The 18,514-nt window shown below is 38.6% G+C and overlaps 1 protein-coding gene across 1 annotated transcript; it reads right to left on the reverse strand.

Moving 5' to 3' along the window:
* Positions 1-439: 439 nt before the first annotated feature.
* Positions 440-17,242, reverse strand: scrn2 (secernin 2). Its single transcript, XM_028460979.1, has 9 exons — positions 17,115-17,242; positions 13,430-13,592; positions 12,232-12,413; positions 10,500-10,699; positions 7,523-7,738; positions 6,946-7,111; positions 5,967-6,147; positions 2,490-2,670; positions 440-690 (listed from the first exon to the last, which is right to left on the reverse strand). The coding sequence occupies exons 2-8, from the start codon at positions 13,589-13,591 to the stop codon at positions 2,518-2,520; spliced, it is 1,260 nt and encodes a 419-aa protein (XP_028316780.1). The 5' UTR covers position 13,592; positions 17,115-17,242; the 3' UTR covers positions 440-690; positions 2,490-2,517.
* Positions 17,243-18,514: the final 1,272 nt, after the last annotated feature.

Raw genomic sequence — 18,514 nt, forward strand, 5'->3', positions numbered from 1 at the left:
TGTATAATTTCTAAACATTTACCTTTACACTTGGCAACCAATTTAACATTAAGATTTACATTTAGATTTATTTTTCATGTGTACACATTTTTAACAATGATATAGAAAAGGGGTGTCAAACTAATGTTTGCTCAGGGACCAAATCCAGTGCAGTTTGATCTCAAGTGGTTAGCGGATTAGTTAGAAATAAAGTGCAATTTTAACACTGATGTGCCCTATTTTTCACTTCCACATATAACTGATATACAGTATATACAGTCTGAAAGGCGGCGAAAATATCCAAGCAATAAGTGATGGATAACAGTCCCTGCAAGTTAAACACTTTAAAAATCCTTGATTTAAACTTTATCCAAGTGTGTGCGTGTGAATGTTAGTGCGGCCAACCACACAAAGCAAATAGCACACAGAAAAAAGGACTATGTACATATTTTATTCAGTCTTTTTCTGGATGCTTAATTCCATCTGCGTCATTAAAACAGTGCTAAAAATCAGTGTGTGTGTGTGTGTGTGTAAGCAGCACACTGCTCAACAAACCCATGTGTGATCTCTGGCTGATGAAGATGCTGTGGTGATGTGTGTGGTTTAAGTCAGCCATGTGCTTTTTGTTTGTTTTTGGTACAGATGGGCTTTTTTCACAGTATTAATTTTTATTCCTGCTCTGTAGGAGCTCAGGGTGTCCACATGGAGGCGCTGTAACACAAAGCAGAACAACAAGTATGAGAGGATGTTCACACAACACTTATTCATTTCTCCTTTATTTACCCAAGAAATCCCTCTGAGATTAGAAATCATGTTTAATTTTAGGGAGACGTGGCCAAGACAGCAGCCATACATCTAAAAACTATTTAAAACATACACACAAACAGACCTTAAAGTCTATACATGCACATGCATATATATATATATGTACTGTATTTATGTCAGAATTTATAATAATGACAATCTGAGCATTATATAGGGAAGAACAAAGGATTTGTTCTGTTTATCTTGTCTTTTTGTTTTTTTTGGAGTACTTTTAAGATTTTGTATGAATTTTTTGGCATAGTGTATTTTTGGAGACAATCTTAAGTTTTTTTGTTTTTTTTTTACTTTTTGCTTTGTTTGTTTTGCATACAATAACAATCATTTATGTTGGTCTATCTTTTGTCATTTTGTGTAGTTTTTCATGTGATTTGTGATGTATTTCTATTGTTGTTTTGTGTGTTTTTGGAGTACGTTTGAGTAATTTCTTTAATCATTTTAAGTAGTAGTCATTTTGTGTATTTTTGTTATTGTTGAAAACAAGTATTTTAATACAAAATAAGCTATAAAATCAAGATTTTGTGTACATGTGTGTACGTATATGTATGTTTGATGTGTATGTATAAACTGTATATATAAAACTGTGTAGAGTGTACATTGAATGTGTATTGTAAAAATAGTAACATTAGTTTCCCAATTGTTTTTTTTTTTGTGATATTATCTAGAGTGCCTTGTTTTGTTTTTTGTAATGTTGTAGGTGTGTATATAATGTTGTGGCTGATTAGTTAGTTGATTGAGTGCTTGTTCTGTTTTTTGTTTTCCTGAAGACTGTCAAAATAAAATAAAATTTCAAATTTCCTGATGCAAAATGCCACACAAGCACATTAATTAACAAACGGCTGCACAACATGTTACACTTTTATCATTTTCTCCTGTAAGGGACAGCACGTGTGAGTGAGTTCTGTAGTGTGGCTTGTTTAGGTAAAGTTATGGGTTAGAACACACTCATTAGGGGTGTCCCGATCAGATATTGATATCGGATATTTGTCCGACATCAGACAGAAAACAAATATCGGATATTATATTATATTTATTCATTTGTAGAATACTGTAGATATTACAGTTTTTCTTATACCTACTGTTGCTGACTATTGTTCTCTGTTTGATCACTTGATCAAGCCTTTTCTAACATTACACTCTACAAAATAAGTCATAAAAGTATATGATTCGTGCTGATATCGCATCGGATCGATATCGGTATCAACCAATACGTAAGGCTGCAATATTGGTAAGGTATCGGAAGTGAAAAAGCTGTATCGGGACATCCCTAGTAATCCATGTAACTGTGCTTTTCATGCTGTTCTAAGAAGTAGCGAGATCAGCGACTACGAAAACACGTTTTTTTAAATAATACAAAATGAGCTAGAAAATAAAAATGTATCATTATAGGCGATATTGTAATTTTCTACATCGCCAAAATATATATATATATATATATATATATATATATATATATATAGATATATCTTGAATCTCGATATATTGCCCAGACCTAATCAATAAGTGTCTGTTGAATTTGTGATTACATCTTTTTTAATGAGTGGGTTAAATTTTATATCTAGTTAAAAACTCGTATTTTTGCTCATTGGTTTGTTTGTGTGCGGCAGGACTTGTCATTGTTTCTGGTGTTAAACTGGTAGTGAGACCACAGGACTGGTGTTTTTGGGACGGTAAACGCAGCCTCCCACCTCCACCTCCCCCTCATCCTCCTCATCATCACTGGTAGAACTTAATCTCCGTTTCCACGCAGTCAAAGAACAAGTTTCCCAGGTCGTCTCCTGGTATCTCCCCACTCAGCATCGCTGAGATCTCACTCAGACACTGAGACTCCAGGTCCCTCAGGAGGTCGTGGACGGCCGAGCCTTCGTCCTGAGGTAGAGGAGCAACACACACACGCACACGCACACGCACACACACACACACGCACACACACACACACACACACACACACACACACAGAGGTGTTAGAATCAAATGTTGGATCAAGCCAGCATGTTAGTGTGAGCTCAGGAGGGTTTTTGGCAGGTCTGCTGTAGGCCTTTAAAAACACAGCGTCTGAGTCTGCAGACGTCTGTGGTGGCTGTAATAACAGCTCTTACTCACCTGCAGACACACCTACGTTTCCTCCTCACTGCCGTCTGAAGCAGATCAGTCTCCCTTTGCAAAAACACTACACATCATAACGTCGTTCTCACCCTTCTCTTTCCTACACTTCAGGTTTTCCATTCTCTAAACATATTATTTTACACAGAATAAAAATGTAAAAAAACACACACATTGGGTTATTTCTGAATTTATCATCATTAGTTTGGACTTTTTCAGTTAAATCTGGTGACATGTCTTTGCAGATGTGCAGATCTATCTGACCACAACATTTAGCTGAAATTACTATGAAAAACACAACTATACAGCATAGTGATGGAATGAATGACAGTAACAGATTACAAGTACTCACTTTACTGTAAATGAGTTGCTTTTATGGGTACTTGTACTTTTTTGAGTATATTTCTAAATCAGTAATTTTACTTGTACTTAAGTACGTTTTAAAAGAAGTAATTTGTTACATTTCTACACCAAACCGTTACTGAGTAAATTATACATTTTTATTTTAAAATGATTAATGGACATTGTGAAACTACAAAAAAATGAAATGACCAGACATACAATTAAATGACGACCAATCAGACTAAACGTAAACAGCATTGAATGCTGGTTATTATATCAGTTTTAGAGTTTTATTTTGAAATGAATTAATTGGTGTTTTTTTTTATCTTTAAAAAAGACCTAAAGACCAAACCTTTTATTTTATACAGACGCCTTTGTGTAAAATAAATTAAGTTCCAACTGGTCTCTTCCTTTTTAAGTTTATACATGAGATGTTTACTGTATGCAAGTGAACCGTGGCAAAATTTATTAACAAAAATATACAAAAGTAACTCGTAACTTTTAATTTAAGTACCAGTACGATTTAATTGAGCTTCTTTTTACTTGTACTTGAGTGTTTTATGTACGACTTACTGGTACTTGAGTACAATTTCAATCAAGTAACAGTACTTCTACTTAAACCTCTGGTTATTTCTAAATTTATTATTATTAGTTTTGACTTTTTCAGTGTAAATGGTGATCATTAAATATAGTGATGTCACTGCAGACGTGAGGCTTTAACGCGGTCACTTAGTGTTTACACGAATCGGAAACCCTCTAGTTGGAATTAGTGGTGGGACTCGATAAAAAAAAAAATCTAATTAATAAGAGACTTTGTAAATACTTCGCCTAGCATTATTTGACATGAGAGGCAACTTTTTTCCTATTTAATTGGATTTTGGTATATGACTGATGAGCTTAAATGAGAAAATAGTGTTTCTTATTTCCACCACTGAGCGCTAACATAATGTACAATATGAATAAAGAATGATTATGATTACATTGTTTACAAAGCACAAACTTAAATTTAAGCAAGGTATATTCATGCGTTTCTGGATTTTTTTGTAAACTTGTGAAAACAAATGTAGTTTTTTTGCATAAAAAAATACAGCTAGGATATCTGTGGCATGAAATATATTATAAACTAAAATAAATCCTCCACAAAGCACAGCAATGACTTCTCTGGTTCTCCTGTTTCTTGTGTTGTGGTCTGTGCATCACTATTATTATTTTTTGTAAATATCTGTATCATATTTGTATTATTATTATTATCATTATCAATATGATCTATTCTTCTTTATTTTCTACTACTGTAATGTGTGTGTATCTGATCCCTATTTTTAACAGTCTTTTACTTAATTATACACTTATTTATTGTTTATTCTTTCTTTCATCTTTGTTAACATTTTTATTCTTTATTTGTGATTTTTTCTTTTTATTCTGTGGCTGTAACATAAGCAATTTCCCCCTGGGATTAATAAAGGAATTCTGATTCGGAGTATAACGGGAACTCATGCAATTAGGAAGGTTCCGTGCAGTTTGGATCGCATAAAAAACAAACAAAAACCCAACGATTAAATGCGTTATTTTTCTGTAATTAATGAATCGCAATAAATTCCCAGAGCAAGTTGTAATAAAATAAAAAACACAAGTCAGGTGACAGCTGCAATTACATTAATGGTGTGATTATAATTGTAATTTTAAAACTATGCTGTTGTTGCTGTCGTAATCATAATGAAATTGTAATTGAGGTCAGATAATTGACTTTGTAATTGCCATTAAAATTTTATTAAAATGTTACAGTTGTATACATATGTAGTTAACGATTACTAAAATATGTTTCACATCAAGCTTTCCCACATTTGAACCATTTAAAAGAAATATAAATCAAGGTGCACACTGACACAAAAAAGGCTCAGACGCCCACACCAAAAATATTAAAACCTATATTTTCATTGATTAGGAAACTCAACAATGTAACCAATAGATAGGAAATAAATTCAATGATAGATATTTGTTTTTAGTGTATTTTACAGCTGATTTATGACCTGTTATCATAATAAGAGATGTTAACAGAAAGCTAACAAAAGAGACTCTTTAACCTTTATTAGGTTCAGTAATTGTGATTAATTGTAATTGAACTTCAGTAAATGAGAACAAAATGGTAATTGACTTTCTGAGAATAAAAATAATTTTAATTGGGGAAAAAAAAGGCTGGTCACTGTAATTGTAATTGAATTGTAATTGAACATGGGTGATTGAAAACATAAGTGTAACTGAAAAATGTAATTGGTCCCAACTCTGGCACGCACGCACAGTTTTTTGGATGAGAAATCTACGCTCTGCATTACAACGTGAGAACTAGATTATAAATAAAATCTGAGTTGGGGATATTATTGCACGTACATGTTGCATATGTTTTTAACAAACAGGAATCCTATTTAGGCTGACAACAAAAAAACCTGAAGGGAAAACTTGTATACGTTTGAAGCACTTTTATAAAAACCTGCTGTTTAGCTCTTAACGTGTGTTTATGTTTAGTCTACACTCATCCTGTCAGAGTGTGTGTGTGTGTGTGTGTGTGTGTGTGTGTGTGTGTGTGTGTGTGTGTTGTCTGCTCTAACACTAGTGTTCATGTTAATCAGCCTTGGGAACGTCAGAACTGTGGATAAATCCAGACTGGACCCTGTTTGAGGATCCAGCTCTGGGTTCAGGGTCGAGGACTGTGATTGGATACCTACCGGCTTGGTTTCCATGGCACCGAACGCCGCCTGATGAGCCTTGTACAAGTCGTGTCTGCGGTCCACTCGGCTCTGAAAGCGAGGTCGTTTCCTGACGGGGTCGTCTGAGCCGAACTGTGGGGAGACCACCCTCAGCACTGGAGTGGAACAGTCCGAGAACACGAAGGGCTTGAAAACGGACCTGATGGAAGATAGAGAGAAAGAGAGAGAGACAAGGATCATCTCTAAATCTAAAACTTAATATTTTAACAAAACTGCTTTAGGATCTTAAATATATTTTACTGCATATTGAGATTTTAGCATCAAGCTGCTAATCTGATCAGGAATCCACCAAAAAGATATGCAGAAGAATTAACACAACCTCTGAACAAATGGCACCACCTCGACATCATCTTACAACACAGAGCAATCAGCTTCTTGTTCATGTAGAAAAACAGGCTCACAAATAAACAAAATAACTCAAAAACATACAAAATTTCAGGAAAAATACACACAAACACCATGCTGCTCTTATTTCATATTGTTAAATGTCAGAGAATGGTTCTTTAATGTGACGGATGCCTGTGTTCGTTTTTGAACCATTCCAAGCAATGGCTAAACACAAACAAAAATCACCAATCTCCCTAAATATATCTATGGGATGGATATTATCTATTCTAAACTCATTGGTTTATAATGGCAGATTTGTTCCTAATTTGAGCTGATATAATAGTATAATGCATTTGTGCTCTGCAATCGCAATTTTGAAGGAATAAAACAGCCACTGCACAGACTGTCAACACAAGCCGTAACATATTCGAAAGAGAAGTATATATGTATATATTTTGAACCTTTAGGTATTATTTGTGCATTTATTGGTTTGACTTTAACAGGAGAAACAGATCTATTCTGTCTCTGTCTGTGAGCAAAGTATCATTGCACGTTTTTACATTGACTAAATCAAGCCCCTAAACCTCTGGGTTCTAACGCGGTGACACACCTGGAGGGGTCGGGGGTGGCGGTGAAGAAGTGTATGCAGGGCAGGCTGCTGTCTCTGGGCAGGATGGACACCATGCTGCCTGTGGTGCAGAAACCTCCAGAGTCCATGCAGATCCCACTGGCTTTGTTCCTCAGGATGGACATCATCACCTCCGCCGTCACCGAGCCTGGAAAGGATCATCCATCAACATCCGTTCAACAATCCGTGTATCATTTGTTCATTCGTTTTTCAATATGTAACAAAAACATGAAAAAAAACCCACTCATTATTTGATATATGTTTCCAAAACCGAAATGAAAAAACGGAAAACGCCTTGTTTTTCAAATTCAAGCTATTTTGCTTCGGTACAGAAAACAAAAAACGAACACCTTTATTAGTTTTCTCTGATTTTCACCGATTTGCCAAAGTACGTGATATGAGATCATAGTAAATTTCCTGGAAAAAAGTGGTCTGAATAAATGAAACCTTAACATATTAAAAGAAAAGTCAAGTTATAGCATAATTCTTTTTAATCCACTTCTGTTCAACCAGAACCAAAGAACAAACCACAGTATCTGCTGTGATGTAGTTTTTGTACCATCGTGATGCTGCATCAGCTCAGTGCCTCCTTTGTAGCGCTGGTTGGCCAGCTCCATCCTGGCTGGAGGATTCTCAGGGCTGAAAACACGGGAGAAGTCAAAGTTTCCTTCTCCGTCCCACCAGCCCTGAGCCTGGGCCACGCTGCGTAGCTCTGGGTGCTCAGCGGAGAAGTTGGTGCTGATGGTCAGCTGGTTGGAGATGTTCTTCACTCCCTCTGCATGGAGGAGGTGGATGTTAACGGTTTTAAGAGATATCAGCCTCAGTTTTAGGATTTAGCTTCAGATTTAGCTCAGTTCTGGGGTTAAAATGCAGTCGGAGGGTAAGCGCTGGACAACTTTCTCAACCTTGGGGTCAGGACCCCATTTGGAGTCATGAAACACTGGGAGGGCGTCCCCAGATGCCTATTAACTATTAATATTTTTTCAACAATTTGAGCCCATTTTTGCTCATTTTTATCCTTTTTCTGCAACTACACCAAACCTATATTCATCACTTTTTCGTGACATATTTTTGCTCCTTTTAATGCATTTTTGCTACATTATTCCTATTTCTGCCACTCAAATGTCTTTTCTGCACATTTTTCCCACTTTCAAGACAATTTCAGCACTTATTAACCCTTTCCACCATTTTTCCCACCTAATGTTGCACATGTTGACCCATTATTGTCAACCTGTTTTTACCATATTTCATGCATACTTTTGCCAATTTAACCACATTCACGGTTTGTCATGCCCATTTTTTGCCAGTTTGAACTAATTGTAACTATTTTTTTCTGCTAGGTTTAAGCCAATATTGACACTTTGAACCTTTTTTTTTTGTACTACCACTTTCTTGGTTCATTTTTGGCCACTCGAATTTGCAACTTTTAACCAATTTCTATGGTTGTTAAAATCCCCGTTAATCACATTTTCCACTATTTTTGGTCACTTTCAACCCATTTTATTTCTTTTTTTTTTTTTTTTTTTTTTTCACCTTGTTTGCACATGCTGTTGAAGGTTAACACTACAAGAAGTGCAATCTTTTAACAGCAATGCATATTTTATTATTGCAATTAAATAAATGAGTTTATTTCATTGCATAATTGTGACCATCACCAGCCCTCCCTAGGGAAGGGTAAATACTTTATTAAAGGGAGGATGTAAAAGAGAGAGGGCAGTGTTACACCAGGGTGAGGGGGGTGGGGGGGGGGGAGTTAACAGGGAGGAGGGATACAAGATAGGAAAACGAATGGGTGGGGAATAATCAATAAGTTTCAAGTGATGTGATGTGAAATTGTGGTTGTGTATATTGTGCTTATTGTTGTGTTATCAAGCCAGTCTGGTGACCAGTGTGCGGCTTAGGAATAATGGTGGTGGCTGTGAGCAGAGGAGGAAGTGAGTGGAAGTTACATAAAACAGGTATTTGGGAACAACGTGTCTATGGTTGAGCCCAGTATGAGTGTTATCCCACAGCCCGAGGCCAGTGCGTCCATGACAAATGTGATTCCAAGAGCCGCTACTGCAAAACCCATGAGCCGCCCCCGGGCCCGAAGAAGCAGTCGGGCCAGCAGAAAGAGCGAGAGATCTAGGGGCCCCCGGCGACCACCCCACGGCCAAGCAGCCCCCCGAACGCCCCCAAGGTCCCAAGCCGAGAGGCTGCCATTGCCCCCCACATACACACCCGAAAAGCCCCCAAGGAGCCAAGGACCAAGCGCACCACGCCACCGACTCCAACCCCCAACCCCCAGGCCCCCCAGCCCCCCACCCCCCCACCACCACCCACACCCCCGCGCCCAGCCCCCCGAGGGGAGGGCCCAGAGAGCCCCCCGCCCGAGACCCCAGCGGAGGAGCCAAAGCCCACGCCCAGCAGACGACCAGAGCCACGCCGAACAGGCAGCCGGCGGGCACCCGCCGGTGAGCCCAGAGCCAGCAAGGACCCGACCCCAGGCCAGGAGGACCCGGAATGGATGCAGCACCAGGAGCAGCCCGCCCAGGGCGAACGACCACACCCCAAGCCGCATAAGGCACCAGGGGGCCGCTGGGAGTCCCCCCGCCAGTCCCCAGGCACCCCAACCCAGCCCCCCCGGGCGCCCCAGATGCTGATGCCGCCCGCGCCACGAGCTTCAGTTCTTTAAAGCCAGGGCCCCCTCCAGAGGCCAAGCCAGACCGCCCCGCCGGGATGTGGCCCCCTAATCCCACCCCGACACTCTGCCTCACGGGGGACTGCCCAAGCAGGGGCCGCACCAGAAGGTATGCAAGGGCGCGGCACGCGCCACCCGCCCCAGAAGACCCCCGCCAGGACCGGCCCGGCCAGCCGGCCAAGCACCCCGGGCCCCAGGAGTACCCCCAGGGACCAGGACCCCCCAAGGGCAAGCCCCCGGGCCAAGCCCCCCGGGGGCTTGGCCCGGGGGGGTTGGCCCCGGGGGGCTTGGCCCGGGGGGCTCAAATGAAATCTGATGATTTCATTTGAGCCCATTTTTGCAAATCTTTACCCTTTTTCTGTAACTACACCAAACTTGCCATATTTAACTCAATTTCATTACTTTTTTTGCCAATTCAACTACATCCACAATTTCTCATGCCCATTATTTGCCAGTTTAAACTAATTGTTCCAATACTGACACTTTGAACCCCTTTTTACCACGTTTCCCACCATTTTTGGTCACTTAACCCATTTTATTTTAGATAAAAACAAGGATTTACATCTTTTGGATGACTATATACTATGGTGCAAATAATAAACGTCCTGGATAACAGTGGATATTATTATATAACATGACAATATAGAACAATAGGCCATCATTTTACTGACTTTATGGATGGGCCACAAAAATCTCTCCCCATTATTCCCCCTAATAGATGGCCCTTTTTCCACATGACTGTTCATGTTTGTGTTCAACAACCTTCAGGTATAGTGGGGGTCCCCAATCTCTTGCACCGTTATTTTGGGGGTCAGGGGTTGAAAAGTTTGAGAACCACTGGCTTTGAAAAACTAACCTGAGACTTTCTGAGCCACCCACAGTCGCCCGGCGGTTTCCAACACCCAGGCCTCACTGCGGTCCACCAGGAGGAATGTGTTGTGGTAGCTGAAGGGTTCGGGGTCTTCTCTGCATGGGCCCCCCTGGCCATGCTGCTCCAGGAGCCCGGTGATGGTCGTCAGAGCCGTCCAGGCGCTGTCGCCTCGCTCCAGCCCCAACCTGACGACGGAAACGCATCTCAGAGTTGGGTTACATCTGTGCTATAGCTGCTACTTGGCAGATCTCCATGCTGTTTTTTTTTTTAATGCAGCATGACGAACAGTTACGAGCAGCAGACAACACGTCACTCCTGTCGGGACACGTTCTGCACGATCCGTCAAAGCTGAAGCGGATCAAGATATTTGTCTCCCAGCACACAGAAATCAAAGTTGATCTAATTAGGAAACAGGCGGATTATCTCAACCTAAAGCAGGTGTTGTACACAATTGTAAAAGTTGGTTAAAACATCAAATAAAGTGTAATCCCAACATTTTACCACAAATCTACTACACTTTTTGATCTTTAAATGTCATTACGCGATATATTTAAGTAAAAGCAACATTTTAAGGTCACAGATGGTAAAATAAAGATATTTTGAAGGAGATTTAAACTTGAGGAGTCAGGATGTTGCATTGCTAGGACACCGTAGTAAGTAAATGACAGGAGGCTTTTATTTTGAAAGAGATTTTGAGTAATCAGATTATTACTGGTTAGTATTACTTTCTCTTTAATATCTACATTTTGTTTAATTTGCTTTCTGAATTTAAAAGAAGAATATTAGGAGCTCTTCAAACTTTTAATCATGTGTTGGTTGTCAAGGCAAGGTGAGTGAACATTAACTTCTTTGATGAGCGACTGTGTTAGGATGAATGCATTTTAATCAAACTAAAGCATATTTAAATTGAATTGACCACTGGTGTAATGGTGAGTCTCTTAAAGCAGTGGCTCTCAACCTTTTCAGCCCACGAGCCCCAAAATAAAAGTGTCAGAGACTGGGGACCCCCCCTGTACCTCAAGGTGGTTGAACACAGGCATGAACATTGAAGAACAGTCATGTGGAGAGCTTTTTGGGGCCCATACATAAAGTCAGTAAAATGATGGTCCATTGTTCAATATTGTTATGTTATATAATAATATCCACTGTTATCCAGGATCCAGAAATGGGATTTTAAAAATCACAGAAATTGGTTAAGTTGTTAAGGTGTTAATATTGGAACAATTAGTAGCATCAATTACTTTAAACTGGCAAATAATGGGCAGGACAAATCGTGAATGTGATTAATTTGGCAAAAAAAGTTAAAAGTGATAATAATGCATCAACATGTGCAACATTAGGTGGGAAAAATGGTTAATAAGTGCGGAAAATGTCTTCAAAGTGTAAAAAAAATGTGCAGAAAAGGCATCGAAATTTGATAGAGAAGAGCTAGAAATGGCAGTAATGAAGCAAAAATGCATTACAAGGAGCAAAAATATCACAAGAAACAGTGATGAAAATATGTTAAAATATGGCAAGTTTGGTGTAGTTGGAAGGCATTTGGCGACCCCTTCCAATGTCTCGCGACCCCAAATGGGGTCTTGTCCCTAAGGTTGAGAACCCCTGTTTTAAAGTCAACCGCCAATTTGCACATACAGACATGATGAAACATCGCCCCCTGTGGTCACAGATTTCAGTGCAAACACAGGGTTTTTCCAGGATGCTTCCTCCAGCTCACCGAACCAGATCCATTCCCAGCAGAGCCTCTCCGGGGGACACGGGCTCTCGGGTCCAAACCGCCTCGTTCCCGATGCAGACTCCTCGATCGTTGGCTCCCATCTCTGCGCCCCACATCCAGGCGGGTTTGCTGAGGATGACGGCGTGGGTCTCCTCCACCTGAGGGATCTGGATGTAGGTGCACTGCAAAATCAATAAAGTTAAATCTAAAATTACTTGATTTTATCCACCAGGGGTGATTCCATATGCATTTAAATGCCTCCTTTACACTCATATACGTTCTCTACCACTCTGACATAGTTCTCAGCACTAGAGTTAAATTATAACAATTAATCAGAATCAGATACACTTTATTTAACCCAGAGAAAAATTGCTTTTTTTATTTTACAGATGCTCCAGAATATTTTGAATGAAAAAAAGAAACACAAAAAAACATAGAAAAGAAAGAAAACGTTCACAATTAAATGGGGATAAAATCCAAGTGCAAACCTCCAGGAAAAAAATAACAATAATAATACAAATACACAAATATAATACAGACCAATACAAGGATACTACAGTGATCTATCTCTCTTTAACACTATTGATCAATGATATTACCTCAACAGGTAAAGATACCGGGACTGTCCTCTCTGCTGATTGGCAGATATAGATCACATGACTTCATTGGTTATGCAATAGCAGGGTGGATGCTCTACATCAGTGTTTTCAACCTTGGGATCGTGACCTCATGCGGGGTCGAAAGGAATTGAAATGGGGTGGCCTGAAATGTCTAATAAATGATTAAAAACATAAAAATAATTTTAAAAAGTTTCAATTTTTTTTTTTATTATAAAACCAAACAATCTTAAATAACTGTATTCTTTACTTTTAATTTATCAAATATAAATGTAGTTAAATAAAATATATAATCCTAATCCTGGCTATTCTGTATTTGTAAGTAGTATAACTACTATAAAAAACTATAAAAGAAGAAAAACAAGTCTCTGGGGTCACATTTGTGATATGAAAATGGGGTCACGACCCAAGAAAGGTTGGGAACCACTGCTTTAGATCTACTGCAGTGACTGAGCTCAAAAGTGACGTTATCTAGGATAAAAACAATGTTTGATCTTATTGATCATTAACAGGAAAGTTGGTTTCTAGATGTGTCAACAATCAGGACCAAGCTTCAGACTGTCAGACCGCTGCAGTTTTACCTCCAGCATTGAGCCAGCAGGATGTGAAGCTGCCGGATAGTGAACCACCTCCTGGACCTCATCTTGGGGACGGTCCGAGTTTTTCCCAAAGATCACGTGATCGTCTCGAGAGCCGGGCGGCAGGGACACAAAACAGTCACATGACATGGGCGGCTCCACCATCCTGCAGAAAGCGAGAGAGAGAGGAATGGGCTTAGATAGTTAAAAAACAATGTGAAATATTTAAATCAGTTGGATTAAAAATGTTTTAATCAAATCAATATTGTTGTGATACATTGATATTTTAAAGCTTTTAAACAACACACAAGAAAAAATAAACCTAAATGGATGAGTGGGAGAGGTATGGACCAAAATTTATATCTATATTTTTACTCAAAATGGCAATATACAATATAAATCTTGATCAATTTAATTCAAATAAAATCTGACCAGAAAGACAATTCCGGGGTAAATGTGGTGATGCAAAATGTCGAATAGTCACTTTTAATTATTATTATTATTATTATTATTATTATTAACAAACAGCTGCACAATATGTCCCACTTTTGGCTTTTTCTCCTCTAAGGGACAGCATGTGTGAGTGACTTCTGTAGTGTGGCTTGTTTAGGAGAAGGTCTAGGTCAGGACGCACTCAAAATATGTACTGTATCGATATAGGCAATATTGTAATTTTCTATATCACCAAATTAGAAAACTCGATATATTTTGAATATCAATATATTGCCCAGCCCCAGAATCACCTCATGAACTTTGTCTATTGTAGCGAGTACATTAAACTGGGAGTGAGGTCAGCCCAGTGTCATTAATGAGGTAGATTTGTGTCTTTATTATTCAATTAAAAATAAATGTTTTCAAATAAAAAAGTGTTCAAATGCCAAAAAATATTTGAGACTCAAATAATTACATTTGAACACTTTTTCTTTGATTGAAAACTTTTTTTTTTAATTGTTTTTCTCTTTGATTGCAATGTTTTATTTTTTGATTGAATAAAAAAGACACAAATGAAATAGAAATAATGCATTGGTTTTCATATAGTGCTTTATCATAGAAACTCAAAGCACTTTACATTGATGTTCATTAATCTTTCACTCCACACACAGTGGTGGTAAGCTACTATTGTAGCCACAGCTGCCCTGGGGCAGACTGACAGAGGCGAGGCTGTCATAGTGCGCCATCGATCCCTCTGACCACCAACACTCACTCACACACTACATTCATACTACGCAGTGAGGGGGAAGTGCCTTGCCCAAGGACACAACCACAATGACTTGGTTAGAGCAAAATTCAGACTACCAACTCTTTGGTTATTGGACGACCCACTCTACCACTGAGCCACGGTCGGCCCAGCCATGGTCACCCCAAATCTACTACCCATAATATGGCCCAAATACAAAAACAATGACTTCAACTAAAAAACAAAACAAAAAAACGTTTCAAAGAAAATACATTTTTAAATGCAATTATTTGGGTCTCAGATATTCTTTTTGCATTTGAACACTTTTTTTTTTTTGATTGAAATTATTAGATTTTTTATCTTTTTTTTTATTGAAAAGTTTTTTTTTTTCATTGAATAATAATGACAAATCTACTACCCATAACATGCCCCGCCCTCCCCCCCAAATTAAACCTTTTGAAGAAAAAAAATGTTCAAATGCAAAAAAAACATTTGCGACCCAATTAATTGTATTTAAACACTGTGTTTAATTGAAAATTATTTTTTTGATTGATTTTTCTTTTTGATTGCAATGTTTTATTCTTTGATTGAATAATAAAGACACAAATCTACTACCTATTGTCAGGGCAAAATTGTTAGTTATGTTTATTAACATATTTACTCATAGACCTTATTCTTTTTAAGGCTTTAAGTTGAGACTTTTCATTTCTGCTGTCTCATGTTTTCTGCTCTCTTCTCGAGGTCAGCTTCCCAAAACACATCTTATCCCTCAGACACAGAGGCATGACACACTCACATGCCTACACACACTCACAGTCACACATACACACCCAATACACATCCATTCATACACACAAACACCATACACGCACACACCTCCAACACTCACGACAATCAGGAGATACCAGAGAACTGGTTGTTTTGACCTAAAGAAGAAACTGTCTCTTTTCACCCTCTTCTTTCACCTCCACCCTGTCCTCTTTATCTCCTGGGGGGAGGAGGGAGGGGGACTGAGGGGGAATATACGTGATGAGTTAGAACTGTGGGCCACTCGGTCATCGGACGTCCGCCCGGGGCGGTCACTAATTTTGTCCATCTTTGTACTCTTTTTTATTTAGTTTTATAGTAAACCTTTTTTATAAAATCATCAATGCCTCGTCTGGACTCCATCGTTCAACCAGAGCAATAAATCATGTCTCCAAATGAGGTCAACTGCAAATTTGCCATGACACTATAATATGACTCAAATACAAAAACAATGACTTAATTTTTTTTTTTTTTTAACTTTTCAAAAAAAAAAAAGTTCAAATGCTATTATTTAGGACTCCACAATTTATTTATTTTTTGCATTTGAACACTTTTTTTCTTTGATTGAAACTACTAGTACAGTGCCTGTAGGAAGTATGTCTTGCTATAGAACAGTGGGAAGTTAAGCAGTTTTTTCATAGATGGTTTACCTGAGAACTTTAATTCAGAATAAAAGTTAAATCCTCTTTAAACTGACCTTGTAAACACTTAATTCCTAATGCAAATTAAATTCTGATTAAACACACACACACGGAAGGCACTGCAGTACCTCCACCCGGGACAGGCAAACCCAGGCTGGACACCGTCCACCTTCTGCCCACAGAGTGACTGTCTCTGGTGCACCCACAGACTGCCTCTAACTTGGCCAACTGTGCCACGTGACAAAGGCTCAATCCACAGTCAATAATTTATTAACGGTATCATTGCAGTCCAAACAAATCTGACTTTCCACACCTTTGAACCAAGCAGCAGCCATGTTGAAAGTCTCAGGACAATCTGAGCCTGATTCACAGAGATATTTGAGGAACACACAGACAGACAGAGATTCCTTGCTTTATCGATAGAATTTAACTTTTATATTGAAAAGGTTTTTCTTAATTGAATAATAAAGACACAAATGTACCTCCGTATGTCATGAGCCCCCACACAGTGTTTGGAAGTGAGAGGAAGAGTTGAGTATTTATATAAATAAAAAAAAAAGGGTTGAATGTTAAAATCACTGTTGGCTGTTGATTCAGTTATTATTAAACTAATGATTCCTGACTCATAGGTCAGTAAATGGAGTCGTAAATTGCCCAGTTTAGAGAGATCTGTAAATTAACCTGTAGCTGTCTATGAGGGATTAGACAGTGCTGCGTACGGCTCTTCTCTGCCTGATAATCTCATTAAATCCCGCAGCCACCTCTCCCGCACATCGCTCCGTTCACGCCTTCTTATTCACTATTTTATGTATAGCGGACGTGTGCGGTTGTCAGTGCGGTTAAACCGTTAGTAAAGCGGACTAAAAGGCTCGGACAGCTCGGGTTGTTGTCACAGGTTTGAGGCCCTCACTGCCCGGCCACCGTCCTTTTCCAGAGCTACCCCCCCACCGCGCGCGACCCGACGCTTTTTGCCATTTCGGTTTTCACCCGAAAACCTCCGATTGGAGCACCGCTGCGCGTGCGAGGGGTGGAGGGGTGGGGGCGGGCTGCACGAGACGTTTACCTGGATGCGCGTGTGTGTGTGTCTCAGGTGAAGAAGACTGGACGTCAGGCGGCTGTGAGGAAGAGGAGGAGGAGGAGGAGGAGGAGACAGGCTGAGTCACGTGACCGAGAGATCCCATCTGACCGCAGAGCTCACGTGAGGTCCTCGAGAACTCACCTGTGCAAAGGTGCGAGCGCGAGCTCACTGACCAGCACAGGAGGGAGTTTTAATAAACGCGATGAGTTTTGATACAAACTTTAAATATGTGTAGAAATAATTTTCAATACATTTGGAAAACAAAAAATAAAACTGAAGAACACTGTTTATGACATAGTTTCTCAAATGGAGGTTCGTGTACCCCTAGAGAGAGAGGAAAATTAACAAATAAAGTGTCAGTCTTGGTCTGGGAAAGATTAAACAAACAAACAAACAAAACAAAAAAATATATAGAAATTATTATTTCATTCCTATTCAGGAGCCACTAAATCAGCGTTTTTCAACCTTGGGGTCGGAACCGCCTGGAGTTACAATGGTGTCGCCTGAAATTTAAAAAAAATTAAAATAGATTTTTTTAAATGTATTATTTTAAATAAATATTTAACAACTGTATTTCTATAATTTAATTTTCTGAAATATAAATCTATAGTTAAAATTAAAAAAAAATGATCTGAGCTCAAACATGATTAAAAAAAAAAACTAATTCTAGAATTAAAAAAATTCTTTGGGATCATCAGAAATTCTTGATATCAAAATGGGGTCCAATCCAAAAAAATGTTGACAACCACTGCGCTAAATACTGTTTCTTTCAGCTTATTTACAAAATTTCTATCCCCGTTAATAACAGCAGTAGGTCCAAATACGAGCACCCATTTCTTCACAAAATTGTGATGAAATGCGCAATCTGGATCTTATCCAGATAAAACAACTGTCAAATTCCATAAAGATCGATCAATTACGAACCGAGATATGTATTTTTCAACTATTGCCAATGAATAGAGATAGGGATTTTTTTTTAAAAAAAACATCTAAAATCAGTCTATTGATCTGAATCTTCTATCTTTGGGTAAATCTATTTAGTAATATACATTGCCTCCTTGGTGGAGGAAAATCATAAAAATGTGTGCAAACAATCAAATATAATCTAAAACATTAACATTTTCTTTAAAAACTAGCTTCTGAACATATTAATTTTAATAGTTGTTTTTTTTATTTTATATTTTTGACTTTTTAAAAAAATAAATTTTAAGCTTTTAAACTTGACTAGGGGACATACTGTATTTTCCCTCATAAATTGCTTTAAAACCACTTTGTTTCTTAGTTAAGTTAGATTTATCGTGCTTTATAATAATGATTTAGAAAAAAAACCTCCAAATGAAATTGTTACTCATCCTTTGTGGACATTAACAGTCTAAAATGACCTG

Source organism: Gouania willdenowi, chromosome 1 (genome assembly GCF_900634775.1).
Source record: "Gouania willdenowi chromosome 1, fGouWil2.1, whole genome shotgun sequence".
Classification (NCBI taxonomy): Eukaryota; Metazoa; Chordata; class Actinopteri; order Blenniiformes; family Gobiesocidae; genus Gouania; species Gouania willdenowi.

Coding starts and splice junctions, on each gene's coding strand:
- scrn2 (XM_028460979.1), bottom strand. CDS start 13,591: ATGGTGGAGCCGCCCATGTCATGTGACTGTTTTGTGTCCCTGCCGCCC. Junction 12,414..13,429: donor CTGCTGGCTCAATGCTGGAG/GTAAAACTGCAG, acceptor TTGATTTTGCAG/TGCACCTACATCCAGATCCC. Junction 7,112..7,522: donor GCTGATGCAGCATCACGATG/GTACAAAAACTA, acceptor GATCCTTTCCAG/GCTCGGTGACGGCGGAGGTG.